General features: G+C 38.2%; 1 protein-coding gene across 1 annotated transcript in view; it reads right to left on the reverse strand.

Annotated features, from left to right (window-relative positions):
• Positions 1–22,973, reverse strand: part of LOC101166699 (A disintegrin and metalloproteinase with thrombospondin motifs 7) — a 202,016-nt gene that overhangs the window by 156,102 nt on the left and 22,941 nt on the right. Inside the window, exons 3-4 of the mRNA XM_023952917.1 lie at positions 7,427–7,607; positions 3,848–4,047 (exon numbers count right to left, since the gene is read on the reverse strand). Coding sequence (XP_023808685.1) covers positions 3,848–4,047; positions 7,427–7,607 — 381 coding nt within the window. The remainder of the gene's footprint in view (positions 1–3,847; positions 4,048–7,426; positions 7,608–22,973) is intronic.

Below are 22,973 nucleotides of genomic sequence, written 5' to 3' on the forward strand. Positions count from 1 at the left end.
CAAATCATTGAAGAAAAAAGGTTCAGAGCACTGTCTAGTGGGTCTAGATGACCCAACTCCCAATGTTAAAGTGCCTAGGATAGCACAAGGGTTAATCTGTGCAGATGACCGATCTTCTTTGGTACCACTTTTATATTTTAATTACTTGATACACTGGGAGATGTCATGAAAAGACATGACATTATGTTTTTCTCCATCAGCTTTATGGTGACACTCAGCTATGGCCATCTATCCTGATGCCCTGGAGCCCACGCAGGTCCTTCTTCTTTATATCTGTGATTTTTAAAGTATAAAGTTCAGAGAATTTCTTGTAACAAATCCAAACTAACGTGTTATTTTTGGCCTTGAGGCTGAGAGGTTCAGAAATAATTTTAAGCATTAAACCATAGAATCTCCTGACTAAGCAAGACACCTTGGAGTGTATTTGGATGCTGATCTCAGTTTTCTATATTCAATGTATAACTAAGACAGCTTTTTATCATCTTAGAAAACTTGCCAGAGTCAGACTGTCTCTCTGTCGGGTCGGTGCAGCCACCTTAATTCATATATTTATTTAATGTAGATTAGATTACTGCAACACTCTCCTTTCTAAGCAGTCTGTTAACAAACCTCAATTAGTTTCGAACTCAACTGCTCGCATCATAACAGGAACCATGAGAGCTCACATCATCCGGTGTTACTGTTTTTTCACTGGCTGCCTGTCAGCTATATATTTTTTGATTTTAGGATTCTTTTATAAGGTTTTCAATCAGCAAATGGTTTTATTCTTTCCTTTTTTTCTCAGATCTTTTTTTTTTACCTTACAGACCCTCAAGAATTCTCAGAGCCTTTGGTGCTGGTTTGCTATAATTCCTACAATAAGAACCCAAATGCATGGTGAGGCTGCATTTCACCATTGTGGTCCTCGCTGCTGGAATGGTCCCCCCATCCCAATAACTGCTTCTGTCAGGTTTTTAATCACAAGTAGAAAACCTGTATTTTTAATGCACCTTTAACCAATGTAGGAAGGCATTTTAAATATATTTTAGTTAATTTATCAATTTATTTCACACCAAGTTAGAGGGAATTTGCATGTGCATTAAATTGGTAAAGAAATGCTCTTGTCCTCAAATAGCTCTACCCAAATGCCATCATGAGTTATTTTGAAATGACAGCTCCCCATTTAAATAATAACGTCCAACATGGAATGCCTGCTGAGAAATCTAATTCCTGCTGAGTGCACTGAAGTGTGTCATGAGCCACCATTCTCAGTCTGATATGTATTTTTTTTTCAAAGGTGTGATTCACAACCTTGATGTAATTCAACGTCTTCCAGTTTCATCCTTCTAGATCTTAGACCAGCATCAATAGTTTTGATGTTTGATAAAAGCAGATAGATTACATATATTTCTGCTGTCACATTTTTTGCTGCATAGTAAGGCTCTTGTCATATTGGGGAAAAAACTGGAGGATTTTTTTATTTTATTTTATTTTATTTCCAAATTTGTACCCAGAGAATACAATACCTTTACCTGTCCGAACTGTGGGGAACATCGGGGTTTCTGATTTATGGAAAGTCACAAGCGGAACGAGGTGGCCTCATTGAATGGCTTTTTTTTTTTTTGCCTTTTGTTTCTTCACCTGCTCAGTTTGGGAATTGATGTCACTTTAAAGGTGACAAATGAAAAAAGATGCACCATTTTGCATAAGTGTTGCAAGATGAAGACATGCTATGGGTCATTAGCTGCTGTCTCTTCAAAGCTGGGCTCTGGCATTCATGCAGAGGCTTTTTTTCATTGCAAGATTGCAATAAACCCTGATGACACCGGCTTCATTAAAGGACAAAGCTTTTTACCTGTCAGTAAAAAGTACACCCTTAGTAAAAATAAGGCTAAGGGCCATTCGGAACATACTTTACTGATTAGAAGGAATTATATTTTTCCGCATCTGCAAGAATGAGCATACTATGTTTTTCAAATGAGCCATAAGGAGGCATGTCTAACCAGGAGAAGCCCAATGGCAGATCCAAATAAATATATTGTTGACCAAATGACCACCATGCATTTTGATTTAATTATTGCTAGTCTAGAATTGTCTATGTATCCTCATGGAAAAGATGGAAAAAGCAGCCAGGTAAAAGGAAGCATGGGCAACCGGTTTTTGACTTCTGCTTCTGTTACCCCAATACCAGACACGCGGAGAGTAATGGACAAATCAATGGAAATATACTTTAAAGATCCACTCCAATCATCTTTTCATTTGCATTTAAAATTGTTTCTCATGGTCTTTTAATTATGATTATTTTGTTTTTAGCCAACATAAAAAAACTGTGTCATTTTATAGGACAATGTTTTTCAACCTTTCTTGAGCCACGGCACACTTTAACCTTGACAAAAATCCCATGGCACACCAGCATCCCCAAAAAAAAAAAAGGAGAAACTCAGTCTGTATTGATCTACAGCCCCTCTGTAATCTCACATGCATTTTTGTGATCATTGTGGCAGAAAAAGCTGGAAATTGCAGTGTTTTTTTCTAAAAGATGTAATAAAAGTGAAGTTAGAAGATTTTAAAACTGTTTGATGTGTGTTTGTTGTTGTTTCAAGACGTTTAACAACGAAGACTCGTTGTGCGCTTAGACGCTGTCACTTTAACCCAATGCATCAGCATCCTGGGAGACATGGGAGATGTAGTGCAAACAGCCGCCAAACACAGACAGACTCTCTTTTCTGAGCTTCATTATTTTGTTCACTTGTTCCACGGTCTGATACCGGATTCCGCGGAAAGCTACACCGCTAAAGACGAGCTTTAGCTGGTATTTTTGTTGGAACTAAGCAGAATCAAAACAAGGAAGTGAAGACTTTAACCACTTCTGATTGGTCAGACTGATGACATGTGATTAAGCCTCCAAGAATGATTGGTGGAGAAAGTTAAAGGGGCGGGACTTTTCTGAAAACAGCTGAAGCTACGGCTAAATCCCGGTACCGTCATTCTTATCAAAATGTCTTTATTAAAATAAAATGAACACAAAGAAAAAAGTATTTTATGATCTTTCATATTTCTAACTACTCAGTGTTTTTATCTGTTTGGATGAACAAAGAGTGATATCCTGGAAATGGAAAATGTTTTTATATCAGTTAATGAGGGCAATTTCCCACGGCACACCTGACCATCTCCCACGGCACACTAAAAAACTCTGATCTAGGACAAAGTTTCTGTAGAGCAGCAGGAGTTTATTAGAAACTCAGTTCTGAGTTGTGGGCGTGACTGTTAGCGAGGTGTAAGTCCGCCCCATTTCCCATCATCCATCTGTTTAAACTCTCCCGTCCCAGCTTACAGCCCCTTTACAGCCTACACCCAACTGGTAAAACAAAAATGGCGAGCAATATTGGAGCAATCAAGTCGTACAATTTTAGCTCAGACAAGGAAAACAAAGACATATGTGGATCTACTCATCTGCAAGTGGATATATTTTGGAATGCAGTGGAGCAGAGAACTTGTGTCCCGCCGATTGTAATTTCAACGTCACAAGTACGCTCTTTTTCAAGTGTCATTTTTTCGTCTACTCTTGATTCATAATAATTTGAAGAAATACTCAGAAATGCAATTGTACTCTTAATTTTCTTTATATATGTCCTCAATCATTAGAAAATGCCACAAGAACATGTTAAAACACCAACAAAAAACAATTTATTATCAGAGTGGATCTTGAGTGCATTACATTGAACAACAATATTGGAACCACTAAAAACAGAGTCTAGTTGAAATTACTTTGGTAAAGAAGCGTGCTTAGTGAACAAATTTCAGTGCATAAGAAATGTGAAACCAAAAAGAGCTACCATAAACTTTAATGTAAATGTTCGGTACTTACAATGTTCATGACAGCGAGGACATAGCTTTCCACTTTTTTGCTTCCATGATAGTCCACCATTTTAGAGTCAGCCACCACCAGAGTTTCCACCCACTTCTCTCTGCTCACCGAGCGTTCATGAATCCGTTTGGCTCTACTATGGCCTCTGTGCTCCCATCTCTCTCTCCGACTCTCAATGCTCTGAAAAGTGTGCTGAGAATCTGAAGATAAAAAACGGACAAAAAAGTGAAAATTTTTCTTTTGCGTGAGGAAATATTAGAACACATTTCATTTAAATATACCATTAAAGATAATCTGTGAAGTTCTTGGGCAGCGATTAGGGACAGAATTATTTGTAAGAATGAGTGATGCATGAGATCCATCGATTTAAAACACATCAGTGATTCTTTATCAGGATTAAAGAGCTGTGCACAATATCATGCCCCAAAAAAGATGAATGACCGAATAGAACATTGATGAATTGTTCCAAAAGTCCTTCACGGTTGCTTAATAAGTTAGAACTCCCGAAGATGACCGTAGAACTTGATAAGTCATGAAGGATGATGGTATCAGCCACAAGGTTACTGCTAGTCTTTAAATAATCTTTGTTCAATCAACTATATCACAGTAAACAATCGTTTTATCCAAGGTTGTTTGTCAACTACTGCTATCCATTTTTTTTATAATATACCTGTAGAAGGATTTCCTGTTCTCAACAGTAAGAATTTCAAACGTTGCTATAATTAGTTAAGGGGCAAAATGGAAAAGTCTAACTTAATAGGTACCCATTAAAAATGCACTTTTCTCATTGAAAAGCTGCAATATCTTAAACTACTGACTTCCTGCATGACATGACTTCTCATCTCAATTTAAACAGCTTTGGAGCTTATTAGTTAGATTGGGAGTCAGCACATAGAAGTCAATAGAAAATCTCAAAAATCATTTATGTCTGCAAATATTTGTCCAAGGTGACTGATAATCCATCATTTGCAGCTGGTCCCTTTTTTCAAACAGGTTGCTTAAAGGACAGAGGATGTGACACTTGTGATGATATTATGTACAGCTCCCAACACACACAACTGTATTGTTGTGAGCAAAATAATTAAAAATGGGGGCAGCCTCGAAGATCGCATCAGGAATCAATGAGAATTACCAGATGCATCTCAGACCATTGCCTGTTGCAAGCAGCACCTGTACATACAGCCACAGAGGGAAAGTGGTAATGAAACCTACACGAACCCAAATAACCCTACTGCTAGGCTAAATCTTGTTAAGAAAAATGCAAATAAAAGGTCGTCTTTGTTGACCTGCTTGTAAATCTGCACAGATTAGACGGCTAAAAAATATGCCTAGAAAGAGAATGAGAAAAGACTGCAGGTTTGTGCTTCACCAGAGGGGAAGTGAAATGGTGAAGGTAAGGCATTCATTTCATTCAGTTCTTTCCTCTCGCAGTGGGACTAATAAAAGCTGTGTTTCCTCAGCCATGGTACAGAAGAATATTGACGGCAAAATTGAGAAGTTGGTGAGGTGTTACAATATTCTGATTTATGTAAAGTACTGTATGTGTGATAAAAGTAGATGTGAAATCATTAAGAGTGATGCTGTGATGCTGGGGGGAAACATTTTTGAGATTTGGTTATGTTTATTATATACAACTAGAACTTAGAAAAAAGGAATAACAAGCTCAGTCCTTTGAGGGGTTTTTTATCTATCAGAAATGCCAAAGAAAAAAAAAGTAACTTTGTGCTTGCCATATTTTGGCTGAACAGTCTATCTAAGGTCTTAGGCACTGGAAGGTTTTGGGTTGTCCTGGCCCGTGGAGGGTCAAAGGCATGAGAGGTGGCATCTTAAGGCCACGTCACACAGCCACTATGTACATTTTGCGCGTATTGAACGGATGAAAATTAGTCATAGGTGAATATATGTGGAAAAAGTGTGAAAAGTTGTGGTCTTTGCATGAAATTTATATAAGTATATCACGAATGAACATTAAAACCACAGAAGAAGCACAAACACGTAAATCAAAGTATAACAAGAACCATGGGTGATTTTATTTATCTTATATGCGATTAATTATTAATTCATGTGTCAACTACGTACTTTGAATGTGATATGTGTGCCATATGTGTGATATAAAAGTTATACATTAATAATAATAATGGATTACATTTTTCTGCGCTTTTTCAGATGCTTGAAGTGCTTACAATGCATGTCTATTATTCATTCACTCCTCATTCATACTTGGTGCCCTTGGGCAGACTGACAAAGGCGTAGCTGTCAGTGTGTGCCTATGGCCCGTGAAAAGTTTGTCAGACGTATGTGGACATACGTGGAACGTATCACGAAAGACCGAAAATTCATATGTGGAAAATGAACAAAATGTACATAGTGGCTGTGTGACACAGAAGCACAGGTGTGTCTTACAATTCCCTTGAGGCTCGTGCAGCGTCCTTCAGGGACATCATGAAAATGGAACGTACCATTGCCCTGTGTGGGAATATCCTGAAGTGGATAATGTAAGTTACTGTCGTTCATTGCCCTCATGGCGCACACACAAGGTTCGGGTTCTGGCACTTTACTCACTAAAAGGTTGATTGGTAAAAATAGCACCAATTGGGATGTTTTTAACCCAATTGAAAGGGTTGAAAGGGACTAACTTTCTTCTGGGTTATTTAAACCCAGGAAAAAAGCTTAGGTAAAAAAACAAACAAACATATCTTTGGTTAAAGTTAAACCACTATGACCCATAAAAGATTTTTGCTCCAAAAAGTATCCCAAAATTATATCCCAACATATGTAATCCACGAATTGCTTTAAAAAAATAATCCATGTGTTTTAAGAGTGTACTGACCGTGCACAAATACTGCGCGCACAGGGTGTGTAGGTGATACGTTTGTGCCCGTAGGATGCCCCCACAAACTACACTCTATTTGTCAAATTTCTAACAGTCAGGCTGTGCACAAGGACTGTGCTTCACTTTAGTTAAACAGCACTAGGATCATTGCACAAGCGCAGGGTTTTGGGGGATTGAATAAAATGAAAAATCCATACAAAATGGTTTTGTCTCACTGACTTAACCCTTGCAAGTTGTATAATTTTTCACAACAACTTATCGATTGCAGCATGCCTATAAAAAAAATGGTCGAGAACATTTTAGCTCTACGACTTCACCAAGCAAATATTTCATGCAGCACACCTGGGTGCTGCTTATTTTCCCCAGGAGACAACCTGTACCACCTTTAAGACCAATTGTAACTAAGGCATCTGGGTTGTTTTACAAAGTGATTTTTGTACATAGCTTTTTTTTTGTCTTTTAGCTTTGCCATCTTTCAATTTTTACGCAGCGGAATTTCAAAAGATAAAATCTTGTATCTTAAAGCAAATCTAATTATTGGTCTCTAATTCCATCATGAAAGAGACAAGAGCACATCATCACGATCATCATGTTTCTCATTTGGAGCTCCGCTCCTGTGGAGTGTTGGGTGAGATTTCATGTTGAGATGCTGATTTCAGCTCTTTCTTGTGCCAAGAGATAAAGTCACAAAAAAGACATAAACATTTCACATTTTTACAACCACAAACAATTATTTTTAGATTTACTTCTGTTTCCACATGAAGCGTTGGATTGTTTTTCTGAATCTTGTTGTATGATTTGACTCCGTCCTCCAGGGGAAGTGTGGCGTTTGTAGATGGCGTGGGCCTGTGGTTCAGAGGTGTCATCCCTAGATCTCTCCAATGGCTGAATGAAGAATTCTTCATCTGAAAACTTGAACAGACCTGTCTGAAGAAAGAAAGTTGGTTTAAGTCAGTTTTGCCACTCAAAATGTGTTTTTTTGAAAACATTTTTTTATCTGTTAAATAAACATTGATGGGTGTGATTATAGATTTAGATTAATTTTTAATTATTAGATTTGTATGGATTTCTAAATGATATAGTTTTTAAATCATTTGGTTTTTTTCTATATTTTTGAATGTATGCTGCCGGACAAAGCATTTAAATTCTTGTAGTTGGAAGACGCGATCTGGTTTCCATCAAAGCCATTTTGATGAAACACAAGATTCTGAATAACAGGAGTTTACACCAAAGACCCAAATTACCAGGTAAATGCCTCAGGCAACAGAAACCCATCAACAAAAAGGATGAATAGGATGGACTGCTCAATGTTTATGTACAACCTCAGACTGAAGGAGCAGTGGGTTTTGAAAGGTTTCACAAGTGGCACAAACCTTGAAAAACAGCATGAAGGCAAACGTTTATTTGAACCGCACGCACACAAAATGAGGCCAGAGGGGCCAGATGTTGCCTCTGGCGTCCAAACCAGGAGAAAATAAAAGTAGTGTTCTTTCATGTTGTTGTTTTTTTTTTTTTTTTAACAAATCCTTAAAAGTTTAAGCCAAAGCTGTTTAACTTTGAGCTAAATGCATATTAATGAGCAGCTGATATGTAAAGGAACTACTGTCCTTGTTTGACTCATCGGAGAGTCTAATTATATGGACAATTTAATTGGTTTTATTCAATGAAGAGGTGGCGGCCAAGGCATAATACATGTCAACTAGGGCAAAAAGTAAAATACAGGTAAAAACTTTGTGAGAAATTCAAAACTTATTTATAATTAACTCCTCAGACCTGGGGCTTTTACAAGATATCCGGTCTTTCTTGCCAAATTATCAACCAGACCAATTACGTGAGCTTCTGTAGAAACGATGAAAAATAACAAATTAAACAAATTACTTAGAAGATGATGCAGCTTCTCCTGACATGTCAGCACACTTAAAAGACAAAAGCAGTTGAATCATAATGGGTCTAGATTAATGTTCAGCAATAATAACTATTCACAATTGTGACAGATTTCTAAATTTGAATTAGCACAGTTTAAGTCAGTTCTCTGACTCAACATGGAGTCAAAGAATCTCTTTGGTAGTTGAAGAAAATGCTTCATGTTATAGGGACATAGTTAGAGCTGAACTGCACTTGACTCTGCCAGGACATGTGCCCATTTTTGTAAACTGTAAGATCATCTCTAAGATTTTAAAAGACATTTCATTAGGGTTGTTTCGGTTAATTGATGAATCAATTTATATTTCTACGATCCAACCAGATGGCTCTGTCTGAGGCAAGCTGTTAATCAAATATACGTATACCATTAAAAAAATGTTTCAAGATAAAATAAATTGATAATATTAATATTGGAAAACACCATTTGAACTGAGTCACAATAGATCTACTTTACTATATTGTAAAAACGACCATCACAGTGTGAACAATATTGTTCCATTTGGATTATTTTGATGTGGAAAAATACTGGGCTGAACTTCATGACACTGAAATTTGAATGGATTTGACATTAATTCTTGTTTACTTGTTTGCACATATTTAATCTACACGTGATTATCTCGAAAGAAATACAAGGAATTTGGAAAACTTCAGCTGCACTGTTCAGTACCAGGTATTTATCTCTGAGACACACGTTTTGGCTAAAGATGTCCTGAATTTTAGGTCAGTGAATCGGATCGTTCAAGGTAAATTAAAATCCACTATGAATCGTATCAGCTCTCACAAATTTTGATATGAATCGAATTGTTGTCAAAAGCAATCATTACACCCCCACATTTCATTGTCATGGTTGTATCAAACTAAATTGGTGAACACAATTATTCATAACCCAGGCAAATTTTCACTTAAATGATACAAGCATCTCCCAGAAAGTAATACACTGACAAAAAATATAAACACAACACTTTTGTTATTTCTCCCATTTTTTATGGTATGAACTCAAAGACGTGAAACATTTTCCACATACACAAAATAACCAGTTCTCTGAAATATTGTTCACAAATCTGTCTAAATCTGTGATAGTGAGCACTTCTCATTTGCAAAGACAATCCAACCCACCTCACAGGTGTGCCATATCAAGATGCTGATTAGACAGGCTGATTATTGCACAGGTGTGCCTTAGACTGGCCACAAGAAAAGGTCACTCTGAAATCTTCAGTTTTGTTTTATTGAGGGGGTCAGAGGACTCAGACAACCAGTCAGTATCTGGTGTGACCACCATATGCCTCATGAAGTGCGACACATCTCCTTCGCATAGAGTTGATCAGGTTGTCTATTGTGGCCTGTGGAATGTTAGTCCAGTCTTCTTCAATGGCTGTGCGAAGTTGCTGGATATTGGCAGGAACTGGAACACGCTGTCGTATACGCCGATCCAGAGCACCCCAAACATGCTCAATGGGTGACATGTCCGGTGAGTATGCTGGCCATGCAAGAACTGGGATGTTTTCAGCTTCCAAGAATTGTGTGCAGATCCTTTCAACATGGGGCCGTGCATTATCATGCTGCAACATGAGGTGATGATGTTGGGTGTACGGCACAACAATGGGCCCCAGGATCTCGTCACGGTATCTATGTGCATTCAAAATGTCATCAATGAAATGCACCTGTGTTTTTCGCCCATAACATATGCCTGCCCATACCATAACCCCACCACCACCACGGGCTACACGATCCACAACATTGACATTAGAAAACCGCTCACCCACACGACGCCACACGCTGTCTGCCATCTGCCTTGAACAGTGTAAACCGGGATTCATCCGTGAAGAAAACACCTTTCCAACGTGCCAGACGCCATCGCATGTGAGCATTTGCCCACTCAAGTCGGTTACGACGACGAACTGGAGTGAGGTCGAGACCTCAATGAGGACGACGAGCATGCAGATGAGCTTCCCTGAGACGGTTTCTGACAGTTTGTGCAGAAATTCTCTGGTTATGCAAACTGATTGTTTCAGCAGCTGTCCGAGTGGCTGGTCTCAGACGATCTTGGAGGTGGACATGCTGTATGTGGAGGTCTTGGGCTGGTGTGGTTACACGTGGTCTGCAGTTGTGAGGCCGGTTGGATGTGCAGCCAAATTCTCAGAAACGCCTTTGGAGACGGCTTATGGTGGAGAAATGGACATTCAATTCCCTAGCAACAGCTCTGGTGGACATTCCTGCTATCAGCATGCCAATTGCACGATCCCTCAAAACTTGCGACATCTGTGGCATTGTGCTGTGTGATACAACTAAAGATTTCAGAGTGGCCTTTTCTTGTGGCCAGTCTAAGGCACACCTGTGCAATAATCAGCCTGTCTGATCAGCATATTGATATGGCACACCTGTGAGGTGGGATGGATTGTCTTGGCAAAGAAGAAGTACTCACTATCACAGATTAGGCAGATTTGTGAACAATATTTCAGAGAACTGGTTATTTTGTGTATGTGGATATTATATTTTTGGTCAGTGTAGAATGGTGTTCAAGATACAATATTTTTATTTAAAAGAAAAATTTCTTTCATTCACATTGGAACAAACAATTATGTCCAAAATTTGTCAGGAATATGAATAATTTTGGCCAGCACAACTTTGGCTTGGTCTGTGGGACCTCACCGTGCAAATCTTACAGACCAAAATAACCAATTTTAGATTTACATGGTCCCAAAAACAATACATACTGTTAGGATTTCTGAAGCCTTTAGTTACAGTGACCTCAAATGGCTTGAATAACTTGCCTTAAACAGATTTTTTGTCTCCTTAATTTATGGCCCTATGTAATAATAATAATAAATGGCAGCTGGTGAGCAAGAGGAAGCCAGGCTGCAGAACGGTCTGCAAATTGAACTTCTTCATGAATTGTGATGGGCAGCTGCTACACTAAACGTCATCAAAACACTCCTGGTGTGGACTGAATCCATCCCTGCAGGGGTCCATGTTAGCTTGAAAACAAAATGTGCTCAATAAGATGGCTAGACATGTTTCAAGGGTTTATAACTGAACCTACCTTAAGATTAGCAGCTACTGCAGTTTTAGGATGAGAGAAAGACAAGCAAGTCTTTGCTTTTGCAAGAAAATTTAAAACAAAACATAGAATGCATCATATGAAAATGAAACATAGGCATAAATGTTTCCTAGTTCATTTTTAGTTGCAGTCAGCTTTTCTAATGTGTTCATCAAAAATTAAAATAGATATCACATGTTTTTTTTAATACGACATTGAAGCTGAAGGCATTCTCTAAAGAAGAACAACAGAAAAGGCATAAAAACACAGCAAAAGTCTGATGACTGACAGTTATGACAGATCAAACTGCCTGATATGTTTTGGGAGCAGAATTATGCTGGATTAAAGTCACAGACACATTCCAGTATCCATTTCCATTTTTCTTCTGACCAGTCCTGATTGCCTAAAGCTCCAATTAACTGTTCTTCAGCCGTCATAAAGCCCCAATGAAGCTCAGGCAGGGAGGCTGGCATACTACACACACAACAAAGCAGACGTTGAGACGACCGCGGTGTTCAACACATTCAGCAACAAAGCCGCTTTAAAAGTTCTTCCAGCTGCAAGTTTGAGCTGCGGAGTGCTGCTGTGGAAAACTTACAGATCTGAAGAAGGCTCTCATTTCTCATCTTTGCAAGTGCTACAACAGCACAACTGAAGGGATTATAATAAACCACAGGTGAAATAAAATATGAATGCATTTTTGTTTGCAATGGAATCCTTGGCGTCAGCACAACATTTTCATGTCTCTGTATTTGATACTTTATCTGTGCATTTGCATTCTTATTGCTGTGGATTACACTTGTTTCTGACATAATAACACAGTAAAAGCAGCCCCACTCTGATCGTATTTTCATATATTTTAAAAATATTCCCAGTGGTCTTCTTTAGGATTATAGCATTTTTTAGTCTAACATAGGAGTAATTATTTAGAAATTAATTAAAAATCCCCCTCTGAGTTAAGGGCAGGACTGTTAGGGCGGAGTAAACCCGCCCCTACCTTCTAACATTAATCTTTTTACGCACTCTCCCTCTAGCTTACAGCCCCTCACAACCGCCTACTGTAGCTTCCATGACACACTCTACAAGTGTTCTCCAATGGTATTTTTTGCTTCTGTTCCTGATTTATAAGAATTTTAAAACACAAAAAACATCATTTTCATTAGAGTGGGTCTTTAAAGCATTAATACTGCTGCCATTGTTGGAAAAGTCTTTGGCATTGGTTTAAAAAATGTGTACTCTGTTGAGTGAATAACATCCTCTCAGCCTTTTATCGGGGTGTGCCTTGTAAATGTCAAGGTGTCTGCAGCAACTTGGCTGTCTTTGCATCATTTATTGTACAACCAACTTCAAATTGAGTTCTTAGCTTAAAGTATTCTTGGCATGACCTGCAGCGAGAAGGGATCTGGCGTCTCCCCCTCTTGGAGGATTACATTTTGATGGAGGGAATACATATTTATGAGTGGGAGTAAAGAAAATGCAGGTTATTTCTGAGCCACGTTGTCGGAGAAATTGTAGAATCTAAATATGGATTGGGAACACAACTTTAAGTCTGAAAGTCAGCAACAGAAGTTTAAGTTACAGTGGAGTTCTAGGAGACTATTCAAATCAGGATGGTATTTTTGCAAGGACACTGCTAAAATATATAAAAGGGCACTTTTGTCTTTATTTTTCATTTACAAACTGGCAATTCAATATGTGAAGTTAATCCTTTCCAGCATGAGAGCTGTCCACATCCTGTCATTTATGATATTTTCGATGTAAATGCTAGCGTGAATACCCCAACAAAACCCTAAACCCTACACAAAAAATGAGTCAGGCCCATGAGGAATTTTTAAGATAATAATAAGCAACGGATGTTTTAATATTGAATTGTGGTCATCTGTGGTTCTCAAATGATCTTGGTTTGATGAGGCCGGTGGGAGTAATTCCAACAGTTTTTTCCCTGATCTTCGGGGTTAGAGCTTCAGAAGCTGCACCCCCAGATCCAGAGCAGGGCAAGAGTTCAGTGGTTGTTTATCTGAAGCTACATCTGGATCTGCAGCAGCTCTGCTTATGGAGTCATGCTTCTGCTAATGCTGCTCATAATGTCCCATGACTGCAACAGTAATATCAGCTCTAAAAATATTAATAATAATAATAATAATAATAATAATAATAATAATAATAATAATAATAATAATAAAACATCAAACCAGCAGGCAGATGTTTGTGCAAACTTGGAAAATTGCCATTTTGTTTCACTTGTTGATAGTTTCTCTACCAAAGAGAGAAGCCCATCCCCCATGCATTTATAAGCAGCTGTGTTCTTGCAGAATACAGAGTCTCCTCGGCTAAGCAGTTGAGATTGTTGTTTTCCAGTTGGTCTTTTCCTAATGAACCATATGCTTTTAAATCAGGACAGATCTGGACTGCAAAGAAGGCGATCAAACCCTCATGTGCACACAGCGCTTCTCCAAATTGCATAGAATAAGTTTTGTAAATGTCCTGCTGGAATAATCACAGACGTCTTCCTGAAAAATAAATCACTTTGTTGGTCGCAGCTGTTTTCCCCAAATTCTGAATTACAGTTATGTTCACCTGTGCAGGTTAGTGTTGCCACAGCAGTGATGCAATCAGGACTAATAACCTCCATAGGCACACAGGTGCAGCTCAATAAATTATGACAAAAAAATGATTCACTTCAGTAATTCCGATCAAAATGCTTTTCTTGTTTTTGGTTGGTATTTTACACATAAACGCTTTTATACGTCATAAATTTATTTAATTTAATTTATTGATTATACCTTTAAAACAATTGTAATCAGCAAGTTTCTACGTTTGTAAAAAAATTAAAAATAAAAAAAACATAGAAGATATCAGAAGAAAGTAAAACATAGGCATAAATGTTTTACTAGTTCGTTTTTTTAATTGTTTTGTGCTTTTCTTTTGTGTTCATCAAAACACCAAAACAATAGTACAACATTGAAGCTGTATGTATTCTCTAAAGAAAAACAGAAGAAGCACAAAAACACAGGAAAAGTCTGATGACTGACAGTTATGACAGATCTAATGTGTTATGGGACCTGATTTATGCTGGATTTAAGTCACAGACACATTCCGGCATCCATTTCCTCTCCTGGCATTCCATATAGGAAGTACCGCCTGTTTCCAAAAAAAAAAAAAACAAAGTCCCATAAACTTCTATAGAGAAATAAACAGGTAATACTCAGTCATTCTATTTGTCAGAATCACCATTCTTGCTCTAATACCTTTCTTTAACATGTTCTTGCTAATCTTATTTTTCCCCCCATATATTTTCTGCAGTTCAAGTTATTCAAGTTATAAACTGACCAATCAGATGCCTCGATAAAAAGTATGTGGTTTCACGTTGAACATTCAAAACGTTTGATTGACAGTTTCTCCCTAGCACGCCTTCAAGTGGAAGGGGTCTGGACCTCCATAAACCTCACTTCTGATTGGCAAGAAAAGGTGGCCAGACCAAACCAGACCGGCTTGGACCAATCACTGCCTACTGACAATTTTGCCGACGACCATGTCGCAAAAAACGGCTAATTGACCTTATTTGGTTGGAATGGGACGTAGGCCATTTTCTATTAGTGACGTCACACTCGCTTAGTCCAGTCAGTTCTCAGTCAATGTGACGGCTACCCATTTAAAAATTGTTAGAAGGACCACCCTAAAAAAGAAGAGCGAGACATGGATGGTCCTGAAAAGGAAACACTGGCTGCACTGTGTGCACTGTGTTCAGCGTGCACTAACAATAGAGATGACTGCAGCTTTGAGAGGTGTTTGAATTTTATTTAAGATAAGTAATAAACCAGCACATTGGATTGCATCACATACCCCAAAACCAGAGAATAGGTGACAGGTGTCACTGTTGTAGACTAGAATGTTTTTTTAAAATACATTTTGTAACTTTTAGTGAACAAAGATCGACCTGCTAACTCCTCCCTATCATCCAGCTGCAGACACACCACTGCAGCTCACATCACACATCTGATCAATCAATTAGAATCAGTCCTTGCATTTGCAGCAGGGTTCGAACACATTGACAACAGATCCATGCAGGGGTACGTCCTAAAGTGCATACTTGAGAGAACAAAAAAAGAAGGAATGTGTATCACCCTGGGCCACTCTGTCTGTTCCTTAAGAGAGACATGGTTTGGTTCAGTGAAAACTAATTCTCTGTACAACCTATATTGTTGAACTTGAAACTTCATTAGACATTTTTAATCTTTTAACTCGTTATTTCTTCATTTTGTTGAGTTCGATATTCCGCCAAACTCTCCTAACCTAAACCCCACAGAGAAAGATCTAAAAAGAAGAAGCTAAAGTATGTGACAGCAAAACGGAGCATTTCCGCTCAACACTTCAGCGCTGCAGTTATAGATGATAAACACATTCCTTCATTTCAGTGGTCAAATATTTCAGTTTATTTCTTTGTTGATGTTCACAGTATACATTTATAAATATTGATTTTTATCATTTTTCGACTACAACAAAGAAAAAGTACTACATTTTACACATTTCTTTTTAAATTAATGGTGCACATGTGTATCTAGTTTGACAGAACAACTCCTTCAGAAAAATTCAAAAATTTAAATTCAATTTATTGAGTCAGTTTGGTTACATAGTTCACACAATCTGAAGAACAAAAGCTCCAATTCAAGAACTGCCTGAGGCTGGGGGAGATGCAGGCCTGGCAGAGCTCCACCAATGTGGAGGCAATGTGTCTGCTGGGGAGTGCATTTGTGGGAGTGCGTCTCATTCGCTTTAGAAATTTTATGTGACAATAAATTACGGATTAAAAGTCAACATGTGGGTGGCAGTTTGCTTCATAACAAGCGATAAAAAAACCCTTTTGGAAAAGCCCACGTGTCAAAGAGTTCCTGGGTGAGACACAGAACATCCCAGCTGCTGGTGCGTTCAATGGTGGGATCTCATGTAAAAGAAGCCTTTCAGGACTCAATTTAAAAAATGCACACATTTATAAGCAGAAAAAAACCCAACAGGTTTTATGGTTGTGGAAAAAAATGTAAACGTACGAGATTTAGCAATTCTACTTTTTAGAAACAACTAAAGAGGGGAAAAAAATCAAATAAGCAAAACATTTTTTCACATCCCTGACTGAACCATATAAAATACCTTCAGCGTGTTCATTTGACCTCAGTATAAACACTGGAGGCTCTGGTGGTCACACTAATGGTAAACCCCTCTATCTCTTTTGTTTGCAAAAAGGAAGCTTTGCAGGAAACCTTTATGCATATATATGTATGGAGCACTAAGCTATAATGCAGCTAATTGAGTGCATTCTTACATGATATTCTTTACCTTAAGCACAGCAAGGATCAACTTCCTACTTGTTATTCAAACCTTCTGGGTTTTTTTTATATCTGAAATGAAAGTGTGCTCACTTTGACATTCCTCATACTTTTTTAAAGATTTTTCAGCTTCACCAATATATTAAGGTAAACAAATGTAGGACCTGCTTAAAGGGCAGGATAGCACCTACTTCATTCTGTAGAAAATTAAAATCCCCCACAATTAATATTTGTGGGCAATGAATGAATTTCATCTCATTTACTTAAATGATTTGCTTAAAAGCGTTAGCCTGGTGCTCAATAAAAGGCCCTCCATTGCTGGCATTTCACTTTCATTTGTTCAAGTGCATTGAGAAAACACAAACAGCTAAATGAGTCTCAAAGGGAACTGGACCTGCTTGAACTTTAAAAACAAACCCTTAAACAGATTTATATAATCAATGATATATTGATTACTAATTTAAAGCAAGCAGTGGAAGGTGAATGAAAGAGTTTGGACTCACAAATGAAACTTTTTAATAGTCTGGGAAGCACTCCTGCAAGTTTGAAACAAGCTGCTGATCCCTTTTGCAACAGGGTTACATAAAAGAGGAGCCCATTTAAGTAAAGAAGTCTGTTGTATTTAACAGTAAAAGACTCATGGAGAGCAGAAGATAAACATGCAGCTGAACAGTCTCCATGGAAAAATCCAGCCAGCTGGCCTGAACCCCTGAAATGGCCAAAACATCTGCTTTTTTTCCCTCTGCTTTGAAGACTATTTTTGGGATTTTTTTTGCCTTGAACACAGAATTTGTACTGAAGACACTGAGAGGGAATGCAGGTAAAAGATAAATAACATCCTTAAAAATAAATACATTTTAAAAAAGCTATTGTTTCTTGTCGACAAGAATCCTCCATCTAAAGCATTAAAGGTGGAAAACAGCTCTCTGGGAAAGCAAACTGCTACAAGTCTTCATGTGATACACAATGGAGCTCAAATAAATAAATAAAGTTTGCTAGTTTACGTGTTCAAAAGAGAGGTTTTCATGTAAATATGTGAACAATGTGTGTGTGGATTCCTGCTTTCAGTCTGTGGAAAGGCCCTCGGCATGTTCAACATGGGCGATTTAACTGAAAATGAATCTGGATTTATTACAGGGAGTGTCATTTAATGGCTAATTGCTTTATACTGTGGGGATTTCATGAAATGACGGGATATTGCAAAAAGAGAAGGCCTTTGAACAAGTTAGCTGGAGAATACAACAGAGACATGGAGGATGATGCCTGCTGCATTTTGTTTGTGGCTTTTATTGCTCAAACTCTTTATGCGTTATTCATTCACAGAAAATGTTGCACGTCTTTATTGCTTTTGCTTTTATCTTTGCACCTTTAACAGATTTGAACCACTATCCCATGTTCTCTAGGATAAGTTCCTACAACTAAATAAGTTATTTCAGTGGTAAGATGTTTTGTAGCAGATCAGCTGCTGGTGGTTTGGAATCTGAGTGAGGTTTAGCTGCACCCCGATGAGATGAACTTGGAAAATGTCTCATCTAATGCGGATTGTTTAGTTACTTGGTATTCCTTGTAAAACATGAAAATAATTAACCGGTAGATCAAAACAAAGTGGACGACAGAATGCTAGAAACTTGTGGTCGTATAAACAAAGATTTATGGAATATATTGAACATGTTGTCTTTTTAATTAGTAAAATTAATTTCACATTAGGACTATATTCAATTCTTTGTTTCATTAAATTGTAGCATGGAAACATGCAATACTTGGCATATTGGACTCCTGAGTACAGTGACCCTGAAGAGCAAATCACACCAACAAATAATAATAATCATAATGGATTGGATTTTTCTGCGCTTTTCCAGATGCTCAAAGTGCTAACAATCTATGTCTATTACTCATTCACTCTTTTTTCATACTTGGTGATGGTAGCTACTGATGTAGCCACAGCTGCCCTGGTGCAGACTGACAGAGGCGTGGGTGCCAGTTTGCACCTGACCATCAGCGGGACACACCAGTGGAGCCATACTGGAGGCAGGGAGGGTGAAGTGTTTTGCCCAAGCACACAGCCACAGTATGCCGGAGGGAGCGGGGATCGAACCGCATTGGCCAACACACTGGCCAACCTCCTCAACCACCTGAGCCACTGCCGCTCAAAGTTTTAATGTTTGCCCAATAACAAAAATCTTATGATTAGTTTGGAGCAAATTCAGTATCACTTCATACCAAAGAACCTTTGGTTAAAATGATGGACAAGCGTCTGCATTAAATCAGCGATGTCCCATAGTACCAACCTTTACCGGTTTCTTAGTGTGTTTCATTTTTTAACATTTCATTTTGATTTCTGGAAATAACTTTTTTCGCTCAAAATGTTTAACTTTTATTGTTTTCTTTTTTTGGTTGCTGGAAATTTTGTTTTGATTTTTGAACTGATTTGATCTTTAAAATGTTTTTACATTGAGTCATTTGTTGGCGTGATTTGCACTTCGAGGCCACCGTACACGAGTACCTGCAGTTTATAAGCAGGGCTCGACATAGCCATTTGTCCGCTGGCCCGGTCCTGTTTTTCGAGCAGTGCGGACCACAAGACTTTACTTTTCACTTGTCCGCTCGGGCCACTAAAATATCTAACGGTTTATACATTCTTCACCTTTTTCAATAAAGTAAATTTTGCGAAAACGTGTAGATTTACCTCGTCTTCATAATTTAGTTTTTCTGCTAGTCCTGTGTTCAGACTTCAAGGGTTTCTATGGGAAACCTTTGATCACTTCTCCTTCTCTCCCGCCTGCGCGCGCGCGGCTTTCACTGCCGCGCTCACTACTTTTTTTCTTCAAACTTTATTGAATGTAACAATTCAATACAAAACAACGTTAAACAGCAACAACGAAGGCACAAGCCAGTGGGTTATTATTACATTTGATTATAAATCCGACACCATCACTGAAGAGAGACTGAAGCGTGTCAGAGATGTGGAAGACATGGCAGGAATAGATAGGAATATGTTGGATGGAGTAATGGGTATAATTAGTAGTATGGACAGCAAGATATTTAATGAATGCATTGAAGATGAAACTGTATCCACTAAGCTTTAAGCTGAATGTCAAAGAATCAAAGGCAACTCCAAATACCTGAATCTCAGACTCAAATGCAGTAGAATGTTAAACTACTTAATTTTGTTTTTCTTTACAACACTGTAAGCAGTAAGTATTTCTAGTTAGCTGAATGATCTCAGTTAGACCTGTACAATATTAGGAAAACTCGCGATATGCGATATCAGAGATTAAAATTGCGATAACGATATAATTTGCGGTATATAAACAAACAGCAAAATAACCAAATAACCATTCCCAGTTTAAAAATTATACTCCAAATGACCCACGTTGACATAGGTTACAAACATCTAACATAACAGGGCTCCATCTGATTGGTCAACAATGTGAAGGCGTCCATCCGATTGGTCAAATGCATTAAGGGATTTATTTGATTCGTTAAATGGTTCAAGCTGCCATTAGATTGTTTTAACACATTTAAGGTTTATGATTTATTGCGATATTTGCCGTTAGAAGCACCATGAAAACTTCTGAACTAGTGTTACCTACTACACTGCAGTGCTCTCTTCAAAACATCTGAAACAGACTAGAGCAGATTTAAATTTGATATGGTCTATTTTCAGTCATTGAAAAGTGTAGAAATAAGTGATGTCACCAGAATGCACCAAATTGCACCATATTAAAAGTTTCCGTGGGGGCATGCCCCCGGACCCCCCTAAAGTTACAAGCACCTGCGGAGCGGCGGGTCCCGCTAAGCGCGGTGTCGGGCCAGTAACCTTCAGGCAGGGCCAGTAAGTTTCAAAAACTACTGGCCCTGTGGGCCAGTGCAAATTTCTGGGCTATGTCAACCCCTGATAAGGTTATAGCAAAGGGTTCTGGATCTGCTTGCGTGGTATCCTTCATCAGAGCTAAACTGGTCTAACAAATCTCTGAACTGTGGTGCATAAATCAGCTTCACTACCAAACTTTGTGTTTGGATTATTAACATGCTCCACAACAATGCTTGCCATTAATGGTAGAAAATTAAAAGCCTAATAGGAAAAAGAAATGCAAATTTCAGAAAATTAATAACTAGTGAGCCTTTTTATCACCAAGACATTAAAACACGAAAGAGACAATTTTGTCTGCCACATGAATGGAACTACTTTTTCATGCAGTATTTTACAATATGAGAAGTTCAAGAACATCTGATAAATTCTGATTTAATGACCATTATGGAAAAGTTCAAATGCTTTATCACACTTTCAATATTTCACTCATTTGCAGAAAGAGGATTAATGATAAGTAGGTTTATTTTTAGTCATGCTTTGTTGAGAATTATCACTAAATTTTATTCCATTGTTTGAATACAAATGAATGTCTCCATATCAATGGGATCTGAAGAAACTTTCTTCTTTATGAGCAAATTTCCTTAGCTAAAAGGAGACTTAGAGTACAGCTCTTAAACAAGGTCAGTGTCAGACTGCTTCTTTAAAAAAAAAAAAAAAGAAAAAGTAATCCACAGCTCCAATAACTGTAAAGGGGTTTGGCTTTTGCTATGCTCCATTTCTCCAATTTTTCTTAAGTGTGTTGTAGTGTCTTTTACGTAATCTCGTAGGCAGATAGTCAGCAGTGAAAACATCCCTCCACCTCTGCCCTGGCACTGGCAGAGGCTTCGCACAGGCAGAGCATCAATCACCGGCTGCAATTTGAATGAAACGCCTTTGGATTTAAATGAGCAAAATGTGGCTTATAATTGGATTCATGCTGTTAGTGTGCCAATGTGCTGAAGGGAGTATTCAATTCAGCTCTCTTAGTTTTATTTATATGCCATGCCGAAACTGCTCAGTCCTCTCAGACCTTAATGGCTGCATGCATTTTTGAACAAAAACAGAGCTGCAATAAATATTTACAGCAGAAGTAAACATAGCAAGGGTTGCCAGGGGTGGGGTCATTTCAATACTTTATCTTTTGATTTTTTATCTGACCCGTAAAGGTGAGCACATGGGTTAAAATAGGGTTATGTTATCTTTTCACGCACAAGGTGGATATTTTCTACATAGGATCAGCTTTTTAAAATCTCTTCTATTGTCATTCTTAAGTTGTTGTTTTTTTACATTTTAAAATGTAAAAATTAACATAAAAATAGATACAAATCCACACCATCTATATATAATAAAATATGTTAGATAATTAGATCCCAAAAGACATGTCACTCTCCATACAAGGTCCATCATTGGAGCTCCCTGTCACCAGCAAGCAAAAAGATGCACTGCCGAGCCCACCTGCCTAAAAAACCCAACTGGCTCCTGGCATGGAGCCCACCACGGTCCTGATGCCCCCCCATCACTGAGCCAAGAAACAAGCCAGCTGGCCCCACAGTTAATTCAGGGTAAACCTCCCGATCAGGCATGGGGCCACCAACAAGAAACAAAAGTCCCCAAACAGGTATTATAGGCCATGAGGGAAATCATAGAATACCAGAACCAGCAGCACTGAGAAAGAAGAAGCAGCACCACCCCCACACACCCAAACATGCACACACAAACACATCTACACAATAAGACGTAATGTGATCCTCATGGCACAGCCAGATATCCCAGGGATTCCTCTTCACTTTGAAGAGACAAGGGCCACCTGGCCCAGGCAGCCAACCCCCATGGGACACAATTCCTACCATCACACCAGCCGCTGCAATAAATATTTACTGCAAATGAAAACAAACCATAGTAAGGGTTTTAAAAGGAACGTTATAAAATGAAAAGGTATTAAGGTGTTAAGAGGTATTTTCATATTTTGAAAAGGTCAACTAATAATATACAATAAATAAAAGCAGAATTGTTTTTATTACACCAATGAAAAATATGCACTCAATACTCATTTATTATGAATTTATTAAAGTCCTGCTTTTTGTGATGATTTGCCTGACCTAATAGTCTGGACTGAAGAATGTGTCATGGAGTGCACTCTCTGCAGTGGAGTAAGGTGA

The sequence above is a fragment of the Oryzias latipes genome, chromosome 3 (genome assembly GCF_002234675.1).
Source record: "Oryzias latipes chromosome 3, ASM223467v1".
Classification (NCBI taxonomy): domain Eukaryota; kingdom Metazoa; phylum Chordata; class Actinopteri; order Beloniformes; family Adrianichthyidae; genus Oryzias; species Oryzias latipes.